The sequence below is a fragment of the Haplochromis burtoni genome, unplaced genomic scaffold, assembly GCF_018398535.1.
Source record: "Haplochromis burtoni strain Fernald_Lab_line unplaced genomic scaffold, NCSU_Asbu1 Contig_164, whole genome shotgun sequence".
Classification (NCBI taxonomy): Eukaryota; Metazoa; Chordata; class Actinopteri; order Cichliformes; family Cichlidae; genus Haplochromis; species Haplochromis burtoni.
Window position 1 is genome coordinate 343,701 of NW_024582525.1, and position 12,824 is coordinate 356,524.

Genomic DNA, 12,824 nt, shown 5'->3' on the forward strand with positions numbered 1-12,824 from the left:
CACACACACACACACACACACACACACACACACACACACACACACACACACACACACACACACACACACACACACACACACAGTACCGCCTCCTGCTTGTCACCAGAGCTTCACAGAATATCAAAATATCACCCTAATGAGGGAAGACCCATGTTTCTCTCTTTGCCAGAGTGTGTGTGGTGTTCTTTCTGTTCATAAGTTTTCTATCAGCAGGAGCCCTTATTGGTCTCTCTGGGACTCCACCCCCACTGAGGGGAGCAACACAGAATGAAGTTGTGATGAGAGGTGCAGAGGAGCACATATTAACATTAGTGATATTAATCCAAAAGTGCACATGATCATGCATCTTACAGTCGCAGCTCCAAGTGCACGAGTGTGTGTGTGCAGAGTCCCTGTTGCTCCTCTGGACCCTGTTGCACTGCGTTGACCCCAAGTTGTTCCTGAACGTCTTACTCTGCAACGACAATTTATTGCTCAAGAAACAGTGTTACACAGATTCTTAATTATAATTAAGAAGAGGGGAAGAAATTATAATAACAATAATTTTTTGTTATTAAAAGAGCTCAGAGCTTGGAGCAGAACATCCCCCAGATGAGCTGGCTGCTGCAGAGCAGTTGGCTAAATAGCCCTCTTGCTCCTGTGGGTACTGATGTATGTCCTTGAATGCAACCTTACGCCTCTGCTCCCTCAGTGATTTTAAGTCTTTTGGATTAGACCAGTAGCCTAACACCTAATGTCTACTTTTGCTTTTGGCAAGCCAAGCAGGAGAGGAGGAGAAAAGCTTTTCACCTCCCTGCTCCATCCTGTCTGCAGCTGACTGGAAATCAGATCTCTGCTCCATTAGTCCTGTTGCCAGCTAATTAACCTGTATAAGTTGTGTGATTGTGCATATGCATATGTGCTGGCATGCCTTCGTTCACACATCCCACTCTATCAGTTAATTTGAAGATTTATTTTAACTCACTATCGACTTTTGTGACAAACAGAGATATGTGGACTAGAGTTCTACATTGGATTGGCTGTGAGTGTATTTATGTTTGCATTGTCATTGTTGCAGAAACCAATGGATATGCCTATGGGGGAGAGGCAGGATCCTCTCCTCCACTCATTCTCAGTCTTTCTTTCCAGCTGAGCCTTCTATCTGCCCCACTTAGCCCATGGAGCGAACAGTAATCAGCCATTCTCAGGAGAGGGAAAGGCAGAGAGATATAAAGAGAAAGAGAGACATGCATGCCCAGTTGTTGTCTTTGATGGAGCCCTTGGAGGTGTCTAGAGGAAGGAGCTTGAGGCTGACACTGTGAATGGACCGCTGAAAGAGAGGGGAGTTGAGAGAGATGGGAGGGGGGTTAAAAGAGGAAGAGGAGGCAAAGAGAAGCACATTCATTGTACAGAACTTGAGACAGGTACAAAGAGAGAGTAAAACACACACAGAAAAAAGAGTGTATTTGAGGTAGCTGTCTCCATGATCTATCCGTCTGGCAAAAAAATGCAAAGGCTGAACAACACTTTGCTATCCTGTGGCGGCATGAAATGTGCATACAAAGAACTGGTAATGTTTTTGAGTCCAAATGGAGCTGATCTTGTTGCATGCCAACCCTCCTCCATCGCTCCTCTCGCCTTACACTTTGTACTGGGTACTGGCTGATGAAAGGCATTGCGTTTTAAGTGCTCTTACAAAACAGGGAAGAGGAGAGGGGAGGTGCAAGAGAGAGGACAGAGCTCACAGAGAGAGAAAGAGAGAGAGCCAGAGAGAACATAGGCCAACAGCAGGAGGCATGTCCTGTTAAAATATTCACCTGTTCTCTTTGTAAGTGTTGTTGCAGACGAATGGCCGTTACGTGTGTGCCTTGTACACACAGATGGACCCGCTGAGTGTTTGTGTGCGAGTGTGTATATGAGTATGTGTGTCTGCTCAGGCTGGCCTCTTCTTCCCTGTATGACCAAATAAAACTGAGCAGAGCTGAACTGTTTTATATTAGCCTGACAAAAACTTCCAACTCTCATCATGATGGACAAACTGGAGTTGACTTTGGGAGTTGAGGTCTTACAACAACTGCCTGAACAGTCAGCTCCTATTTAAACCAGTATAGTTAAAAATAGGCTATATTGTATTTGCTTTCCTTTGGAGAGTTAGATGATGAATGATCTTTATCTTATCATTTTGATACATTAAACACGAAGCTATAGCCTAGCAGGAGTAGATGAAAAATAAAAGTGAAAAAGCGAACCCACCCCCCTGCATATTTTAAAGTTCCTAAATTAAAATGTCATATTGCTTTATTTAATCTGTACAAACCCCAAAGTGCAAGCAAGAAAATTTGTAGTTTTACACTGTAGTATTTCTCGGCCAGATTAATTAATTCACTGGACTCAAAGCAAGTAGTCTGGGACAAAAAAATACTATGGTCAGCAACCCCTCTGCAATCTAGTCGTAACTTTAAACTCTTCTCGAGATGTGGCTTCGTGCTGTGCGTCTCCTCTTCTAAGCTTGATGAAAGCGAATTAATTTACTTTTCAAAATGTAAAAAGTGTTCCACGTTTTCTTTCAATTGCTGATGTGGTAACAGTATCAGTCATATGGCTCTCCATTTCATCGAGGTTGTGGCCTCAGAAATAGTTTCACCCTGCAATTTAGTGTAAAGACACTCTTTTATATTTGATGACAAAGATCCGTGACTGAGCTCTGTCTTCCATAAACTCTGAGCTTTCACACAATTTCATTTTTCTGCTCACCTGTCAGTCAGATGTGCATTAGACAAAGTATATTTTGGCATCATCTCATCCAAAACCAAAATAGACGGTGAATGGCACAGGGAATGTAGTTTACAGGCTTACGGGGATGTTTAAACTCCTTCAGTTGTTGAGCCAGCGATCGATTCCTGGCTCCTCCAGTTCACGCACTGAAGAGCCTTTGAGCAAGACACTAAATCCCACATACGACCTGTATTCATCCATAACTGATAAAGCATCGTACCCGCAGAATAATACAGTCTACAGTATAAACAGATTTGAATCAGATTTTTAATGCAAAGCATTTTGAGTGCTTACTAAGATTAAGAAATACTAAGAAATTGGCTTTTTAAATGACAATTTACAGCATCAAAACCTCATCAAGTGTAAAATTAATAAAAAGCAGATCAAATTACTTTAAAAACATGGAAACGTCTCACACTACAAAAAGGTTTGTGGCTATATAGAGTAGATCAGGTGTTAAAAAGTAAGATTCATTCAAGTGTGTAGACTTGTTTTAACCTGCAGGAAAACTAGAGGGGGACCGTGTTACTGTTTATTAAACATCTATCTGTGTACTAAAAAAAAGGGGGAAAGGGAATATTCTTTGACAAGCATGTTTGAAAATTACTTGTTTCAGATGTATGACAGAGTAGTTTATGTTTTTAGCTCCAGTGATTTCAGAAAGTCCTCTTAGCTTGATATATTCCCTTTTTTGCCCCGCTTTACCTGATGTTTAAAGCGGATCAACGGCACAACAAAGACAACAACTACAATGGAAAAATTAATATTCAGATCTAACGTGATTGTTTTGGAAATTTTTTGAACCTCCTGGGATCAAGCTGTTAACCGAAGAGTGTGAAAATTACTGCAAAACCTGCAAAACAAAACCCAAAAAAGATGAATCCAGGTATAATAACTAGTCTATAAATTCCACAAAAAGCAGTTCTTTGTGTCAGAGGTGTCACTGGGGGGCTTAGGTGTTACAACAGATGAAGCAGTATTATTCATACCAAATAAATATGAATAATTTTTGCCATGCATCTTTTAAAAAAATGAAGACAAAAAACCCCACAGTGTCCCTTTAAGTCTGTGGAAGTTGCTGTGAAACGATAGCTTTTTATAGCTCAGACTGTCATTCCTAGTCTTGCACTGACTCTGACTGCCTGTCACTGTGGGTCTGTGTCATGAGCAATATGCTGCGCCCAGGTCAGAAGACTTGCTGTAGCGTAGCCAAGAAATTCACTGTCAGCCGAATCCTTTCAGCTCAGCATGAAAAGACCAATACTACACCAAGACCTCACAAAAACTTAGCTGGATGGACAGTGATGATCATGCTAATTTTCAAGCCTCTGGTAGTGGAAGGTGTCCAGCATTCGGAAGGTGAAAAGGTCGAACCGCAACAGCTTCCACGTGATGCATGGGATTTTTTTGTCCGTTGTTCTCCTCGGTTGTAATCTGCCCCAGATAAAAGGACTAGCAAAGTGCTTAAAATATGAATGTAAATGCAAAATGTATGAGAGAGAAATGAAAATGAGAACTTAAGAAAAACACAGGAAGCAGAGCCAGAATAACCATCTGTCCAGATTGGGTTAGGGGAATTCTGCTAAATCACCACTGATCTGCTGAATTGGAGAGGAGGGGAGAGGACGAGCACATCCGGATACACAAACACATAAGTGCTCCCACTCTATCTAAGCTTTCTCAGCCTTGAATTGACCTACATAGGGTATTTACCCCGGGATCAGTGGCAAGTTGTGTAATGCAATGTTACAATAATCCAGCATCTAAGAAGCACTTCTTTAGGATCTTTTGTGATGTCGGGAATGGGCGCAGAGAAGCGTATTAGCACAAGGCAATCCAACAACTGAACCAATAACAACCTGAAAGACATGCTTTCCCTTCAAGTCTATCCACCCCACTGCTTTCCTCACCTGTCTCTTCTGCTGCAGGAGCGAGACTGTGCTGCATCAGTTTTGCTGCCCCGCCCCTGAGCATCCAGAGACTGAGACCACTGGCTCGTCCAGGTAAGACAAAGATACTTTAATGGACTTTTTTTTTTCTCTCACAGTGTGCTCTTGCAACAATGTAAAACATCCAGTCTGCATACATACACTCTGTGCATTAGTGCCAGCTGAGCCACTTCAACACCCAGGCCTTTAAGAATCCCTGATAGCCTGATTGCTCTTTATTGAACCACATGTGAGTGTGAATTGGTGCATTTATAGACCTATTGTGCATGGATTTCATAAAGATAGTTAAATGTTCTGTGACTAAACTACACCTCTGACAGCCTCAAGGGTAACTCACATATTCATAGGCATATAAATGGAAAGTGTGGGTAACCGAACTGATATCCCCACTATGAAAGCGCCTATGGCAACTCTGACGCAACCCTCGCCACTACCATAGTAACTGGAGAATCTACTGTAGTGACTTTTACCGTGTGACTGTGCGTGGGCAGTGCTGTCTGTTTGTGATGTGAGTTGTTTGTGAGTATGTAGAAAGTATTGTGTATGAGGATGTGTGGGAATGCATGACATTTCACTTGGATTTTTGAATGAGCCGTTAAAACTGTGAAAAGCTGATTTTGTCATGTTTCTCAATGATTACTGTTTTTCCACCCTCCTCCCGAATGTCTCCCATCTTCTAATCCTCTGTGCTCTGTTTCTAAATCCAGTCGTTCCCGGTCTATTTCTTTTCCTCCAGTCTCTTCATCTGCTATGGCGTAGTTTTCCTCCCTGTGTTGTTTATTTCTTCTCATTATTTATCTGTCTGTTGGAAGACTCTTCTAATCAGCTCACTGCAATTATTTCTATTTCATCCCTCCTTATCAAGTCTCTCACTTATTCTGCTTTTATTAATATCACCATCTGTCTGTCTGGAATCCCTCTCTTCTCTCTGATCTGATGACTTTACTCCTACACCCACATATCCCTGATTGGATGGGCTAATGGCACAGCGGCAGTGGACAGCCAGCTGAGATGATGATGAGATGTAGCGGAGATGTGTAACACCGTAGCTCATTATTATCATCGTTACACAAAGTTTTGTGCTCTCGGTGGCTGCTAACCTGCACCCACGTCTACGCGCTGATGTTCGCTGAATCCATCAGAACACACAAACCTCCCAAGAGATGCCACGAGATCTGCCTCTAGCTTAAACTGTCGTGCCTTTTCTCCTTTACTCAGCCTTTTCGCGTGTGAGCGAGTTCTCCCCTGGCTGTACAGTACTTTAGGTCTCCGTGGGACTGTGAGCAATGTGTTTTGACAGATGTTCAAATCTTGCCACCTTGTCACACAAAAGAAAAGGCAGGAGTCTATGTTTGCGAGCGTGTACGAGAGGAAGAGAGGGTGTATAGTGCCCATATCATTACAGAGGCTTTTGCTGTCCAGATGCATTAATAGCTGACTCTTGCTTTTAAATCCTCTAATGTATTCTAATGTACTCTAATGTATTCTGATGCAGCACTGGGGCATGGCAGTGTTTTAATAGAGTTTTTGATATAGACAGCCTCCAGCATGCACACCCCAACACACAGTCTCAACCTTCCTGTTTCCTCTCTATTTTCCTATCGCACTCTTTCCTCTGGTCCCACGCTCTCTTTTTCCATCTATTTTCGCTAACTTTATCTCATTTAATGATAAGAGCGAGCGTCTCTGGCCCTATCTGTGACTTTTAGCTCGGTACTCAGAATAGTTGCTTTCACAGCAATCAAAGAAAACAAAGAGGAAATTTAGTGATGCAGTCATTATTTAACCATGAGCGGGCTTTTTGTTCTCCCTGGTCCCGTTTAGCACTGGTCCTCTTCGTGTAAAAATTATTAGAGTAAGCCTTATCTGGGAGGAAGAAAGAGTGAACAAGCACACAACATCATGCGCACACATTCAAGGAGGTTTCTGGTTTTGACTATGAGAAAAAAATTATTATAAAGAAATGGTGCTGCTAAATTCCAAACAGTATTTTCCATGAATATGTAGACAAAGTGTCTTAAAATGCCTGTTTGTGTATTTTGGACATTTTCTCATGACTGGTCTGTAAAAAGACATCTTATGGAAATAAAATAACCCAAAATTTCAAAATTGACCTCCGTATGAAAAAAAACATGCCTTCACCTGTAGTTTCTTTTCATAATCAATACACATACTCACCTGCTACTTTATTGGTTTTAGTAATTATCTAACCAGTCAATTACAATGCAGCAATTTAATGCATGTAAACATGGTCAAGAGAACCTGCTGAAGTTTAACCTGAGCATCGTGGTTGTTTGTACCAGACTGGCCTGATTATGTCAGAAAACAGAAAACGATCTGAAAAAGAGAAAACATTCCATGACAAAAATGCCTTGTTGTAATCAGAGGTCAGATGATTATTACAAGAGGCATCAGTAACTCAGAGAATGCAGAAGAGCATCTCTGGACAGGCTTATAGCAGCAGAAGACCACACCAGACTCCTCTCCTGTCAGCTTGGAACAGAAAATGGAGACAATTGTTCACACTGGCACAAAAAAAAATTTGTTTGGTCTGATGAGTTTCATTTTCTGCTGCAATATTTGGCTGTAGGCTCTAAATTTGGCATAAACAGCAGGAAAGTTTGGATCCACCCTGCCTTTTATTAACAGTTCAGGTTGTTGTTGATGGTATAATCAATAATTTCTTGGTACACTGAGCCTCTTAGTGCCACTTGAGCATTGTTTAAATGTCACAGTATTGAGTATTGTTGCTGTCCATGTCCATCCCTTTATGACCAAACCGTATCCATCTTCAGGATGGATAGGATGGAGCAGGTCAGCCACTAATCAGAAGGTCGGTGGTTCGATCCCAGGCTGCCTCCTGGCTGCATGCCAAATATCCTTGGGCAAGATACTAACCTCATGTTTGCCTGGTGGTGGTCAGAGGGCCCGGTGGCGCCAGTGTCCGGCAGCCTCGCCTCTGTCAGTGCGCCCCAGGGCAGCTGAGGCTACAATGTAGCTGCCATCGCCAGTGTGTGAATGTGTGTGTGAATGGGTGAATGACTGAATGTAGTGTGAAGCGCTTTGGGGTCCTTAGGGACTAGAAAAGCGCTATACAAATGCAGGCCATTTACCATTCCAGCAGGATAATGTACCATGTCACAAAACTCAACATGACAATGGTCTCCAGAGTCCTCGGATCTCAATCTGATAGAGGATGTGCAGCCAACGAATCTGAAACGGGCGTGTGATGCTGTCATGTCAATATGGACCAAAATCTCAGAGGAATGTTTCCAGCACCTTTTTGAAGCTATGCCACAAATAATTAAGACAGATCTGACGGGAAAAGGGAAGTGAAGTGGTGGTGTCAGTCTGTTCATGCAATACTCTGGAACAAATCTGAGCAAACTTGACAAAATATGTCCCTCAGATCTCAGTACACAACATGTAATGAACATCAACAAATAAAAAGAAACATTCAAACTTCTCACATAGTAATAGAAGGAGGCCTGGAGAGATGGACAGATGTTTGGTAAATATGCATGAGCGGAGAATTGCTGAATATTTTGTCAGATGGTCATCAAGAAGACTTATAAGGAGGGCAAATATGAGAGTGGCTGCATGTCTAAACTAAACTAAACAATCTTCCATTTATATAACACTACAGTGCGAGCTAACCGCAAAGCGGTGATCATTTATGCTTTATATATAACATTTTAATTTACCGATTGAATAGGAGGAACAATCTATTGATAAACCAGTTACTGGTCAAGTGTGAGCTAGTCACCACTGAGGACTATAGGAAAACGTTCACTTCTATTACAGCTGATTCTTACCTCCTTAAGAGAGAGTCAGAGAATAAAGAATCAGTCTTTGACTGCTCACAGTTTATAGACATGCATCCTGCGATGATGGATCACAAGAAGATATTGATTCACATTACCGGCTCACAAGCAAAAAGGGTTGGGAACAACTGGATCAGCACACTAAAGGGAAATGAATCAATATTAACTGAATAGTAATTTAGGTTATTTTGGCTATTAATGGAAAAATAAAATGCTTTCACTGTTTGTCATAGTGTGAGGACTTGTGCATTTTCTCTATGTTGTATTATTGTGATAGAAATGAATATTGCTTGTGGATTGTTCATTTAATGAGTCATTTTTGGGTCCAAGAAATTATGATTTTTAAAAACATTTTTTTTCATCACATTGACAAACAGCTGATGTGCTGTTTCTTTTCTGCAGAACACAATAAGAAAAAGCTGAGTTTTATGTTTGAAACAGCAAATAAGAGGTGGAGATTATAATTTTTACATAGTTTTACACTGTTACATATTCAGAGTTGCACACTTGCAACTTGCACTCGAGCCACAAATCTGACCAAATAGGACTGGGCACATAAAGCCAGTCAACCTCACCCTGGGCCGCCACAGCTACACATCTGCATGCTGCTCCCCTTATAAGTCTCTTCACATTTCACATACTTGATGACCAGCCACTGACATCAGAGTTTTACTCCGTCAGAAGGACTGATATCTTTCCGCTCTTATTTCTGTGTCAGTGGACAGATGCTGAGCCTGGAGGATGGCACCTCCTCTGGGGACAGACAGGAAACAGAGGGTACCAAAAGGGAGGGACCCAGTGAGTACGAGAGCACCCTGGAGAATAAAAACAAACAGGTATGTCTTTTAGCAGGTGTATGTGGGCTCATGAGCATATTTTGGGTGCTGAGGCAGAGCTGGTTGCTCTACCTGTCTTTGCACAAGAAGGTGTGCATGTGAAGGTTGCTCACTTGACACAGAGTTGGGTGACAAAAAAATAAAAACAGATTCCCATTCAGATCTATTTCTGTCTATGTTCACATGAAAAAAGAGCACCCAGGATACCACTGCCACAGAGACAGGAGCATGAACGATGCTAAGTTGTCATGGTAACAGCTAATAACTGCTTCTGGCGGCTGGAGATGTCTTTATTCCTCATAGGAAACTGCTGAAGGGTCCGCTGTTACTGCTAGCGCTGTTGCATGGATTCACTTATATGAGCGTGTCTGTGTGTACTTTTGGTATGATCAAATCCACGTACACACAGAAACACACACAAATGAGTGGCTGTCCTCCTTTTTCCCTCCCTTTTTGTCTCTTCTCCCCCTGCCTCCCACTTCTCCTTCGATTCCCTCTCGCCGAAAATGTAAGAGGGCAAAAAATTGTGGAGGACAGTGAGATTTTAAGCTGAGCTGCTCTGCCAACAAATGGAACAGAAATAAGCTTGTGCGGGTGTTTACTTTTCTATTCATTTTCTCAACAGCACCTTTGTCACAGCCCATCCATCCTCTTTTTCATGCCCCTTCAGCCAGTATTAGCAGCTGAATGATGATAGATGATGTTTACTTTGGTTCTAATAACACAAACACCCACCAGTTTTAAAAAGAGTGGACTGATAAGTAAGACCCAAGCGGGTGCTAGCAGACTCATGGACTAGTGGAAAGTATAATCAAGGCTTAAGAAGGGTGTGAGTGGGAATTTCATGATTCAAGTCAGCTCTTTTGATCTTTTGCAGGCATTGGCGCAAAATTGTAACATGTTTGCTTACTGCTGGATGAATAAGTATCTTTCATTAGATTTTGTGTGCTTTGCAGTATTATTCCTGAAATGTCTTAAAGTCTCAGAGTCCTGTCAACAAATTTAATATACTCGCTCTCTCCCTTTTCCCAGATAGAAGAGTTGGAGCAGAAGTATGGAGGCCATCTCATAGCAAGGCGGGCAGCCCGTCGTATCCAGACAGCCTTCCGTCAGTACCAGCTCAGCAAAAACTTCCAGAAGATCCGCAACTCATTGTCAGAAAGTAAGCTTCCTCGTCGGATCTCTCTACGGCATCCCAGCCCTTCGGGCAGAAACCGGAACGCAGCTCAGAGACACAGCTACACTCTGCATCCTGGAGGAGGACAGATACCTTTACGCTCTAAAACCCCCCCTCCACCCCCTTGCCGCTCCACGTCTCTGCCCCCATCGTCTCCTGCGTCAGCCCCGGCACCTCCCCCAACTCCTGCCCCAGGCTCAGGCCCAGGACCTGGACCAGGCCCAGCACCACCCACACCTCAAACCCCAGGACCCTCACTCACACAACTGGAAGACTGCTTCTCTGAACAAGTGAGGTTTTTGTTTTTTGTTTTAATCTTGTGTTGTAGGAATGCAAAACTGTATGATTTTATAAATGTTTTATAAACTTTTTATAAACTCCAGATAGAAATATCTGGAAAACCACTGAATGAATTATAACAATTTTTGGTACATTTTAGACATTGACCTTTCCATGACTGTGAATCCCAGTGACTTCTTTAACCCTCTAGTCAAATGTTTTGACAGGTGCAGAGCATATTACTATTAAATTCGATAGATACACCATGTCCTCATCATTCAGAAGATGCATTTTTAACAACGTCTTGACTTTTGTGTCATTTTCTAGTAAATGTATTGGCAGAAAATTTGGTGTAGACATTCATAATCTCCTCGGGATCTTTTATAACTTTGATCATTCTTTGATGTCCTCAGGTCAAGATGTGAATGTGTCTGATACTGAGGTTTATGATGAAACATCTGCAAAACTGATGACATTCTTATTATTCTCTGACTTACTTTGTGTTTTAATGCAAATCAGCAAATGTCTGCATGGCATTATGACTTCATTAAAGCCAAGGAGTCCTACGAGCGTGTAGTCATGTTAAATAAGATTTTACCATATTCGTGAGGCACGCTGTCAGTATCAGTCTGTCCCATCATAAATCTACTGATCTCCGTGACAATATTCTCTTACCCTGACTGAACTTATCTTTAAATTCTCTTTAAATCTTGCACTACTTATCCAAGAACAGAGCTGACCCTCAGTGTCCTTGCATCTACACTTTACCTTACTTAGCTAAACTAAACTGACTGGCTCTAGTGACTTGATAGAAATGAGTTTCATCTTAATGCCAGTGGCCCACTCAGTAGTCCAGCTGCTGTCATTGTTAATTTAGTTCCACTAGTCTTGCTAAAAGCCACTAATGAGCAACCCTGCGACTATCATAAGCTTTTACATACATGAATCATGGCCCTTGACCTGATTAAATCACGAGTTGTGATGTGAATTTTTATATTTTTTTGTGATCATACTTGCAGCTGCACTCCTTGGCGCAGTCAATTGATGAGGCCCTTCGTGGCTGGAGCTTGTCTGAGGGTGGAGAGGGCAAGGGACTGCTGATGGACCCCGGGGCGCTTCGTGCAGCTGCTGAGAGTGCTTGTCTGCCACGTAGTGCCAGCTCGCTGCTCATGGCGTTCAGGGATGTTACAGTTCATATTGACAGCAATAGCTCCTATACCATCTCCTCTGCCACCACCACAACCACCACCACCTCTTTGGGCAATGCAGGTGGGGGACAACCAGGTAGCAGGAAGACTTCTGTGAGTGGAATGGTTGGGGGAGGAGACAACCAGTCAGTGGAGGAGCCAGAGTTTCCTGCACCTCCGCCTAGTGAAGAGCTGGAAATGGTTGATCTAGGATCCAGGAGGGGTTCAGCAGTGCCAACTGCAGGGGGAGGAGGAATGGAAGGGGAGAACAGCACAGACAGACTGGGATCCTCCTCCACTTCTACCTCTACTTCCACTTCCATCTCCACCTCAGCCCAGACTAACCAACAGCCTGCCCAGATTTATACCCAGTACCAGCAGTACCACTACACTCATCCCCAGCAGATCTCCGGGGGGCCGAGCCCCGAGGCCCTGCAGGCTCTGGTCGTCTCTCTGCCGAGGGACCGCTGCCAGGATCCAGCCTCTTGCCGCTCACCCACCCTGTCTACTGACACACACCGCAAACGCCTCTATCGTATAGGACTCAACCTCTTCAATGTGTGAGTAGACCACCACACACACACACACACCGAGCACTCTCTCAGAAAATATATAATAAATATTTCTGCACCCTCTGGCTCAGGGTTCAAAGTACTCTTACTGCTGTTTGTGTCGAACACATCTCCAACAGCCATGCAAAACCGCTTTAGGCAGCTGCTCATTAGCGTTTGTGATTGTTGGGAGGAGCTGCCTGTTCAGTGTTATCTTCTGATGATCTGATGTCCATGGCAAAAAAAAGACATCAAGAGGAAGGCAGG

General features: G+C 42.9%; 1 protein-coding gene across 3 annotated transcripts in view; it reads left to right on the plus strand.

The window, feature by feature from the left end:
- The window catches only part of iqsec3b (IQ motif and Sec7 domain ArfGEF 3b), a 34,377-nt gene that overhangs the window by 1,621 nt on the left and 19,932 nt on the right, over positions 1 to 12,824 (plus strand). For all 3 annotated transcript variants that reach the window (XR_006054933.1, XM_014337043.2, XM_005933073.3), the window contains exons 2-5: positions 4,683 to 4,757; positions 9,246 to 9,363; positions 10,396 to 10,830; positions 11,839 to 12,566. Coding sequence is in view for 2 of the 3 variants with exons in the window: in XM_014337043.2 (XP_014192529.1) it covers positions 4,683 to 4,757; positions 9,246 to 9,363; positions 10,396 to 10,830; positions 11,839 to 12,566 (1,356 nt within the window). In the remaining variant the exon portion in view is untranslated. The remainder of the gene's footprint in view (positions 1 to 4,682; positions 4,758 to 9,245; positions 9,364 to 10,395; positions 10,831 to 11,838; positions 12,567 to 12,824) is intronic.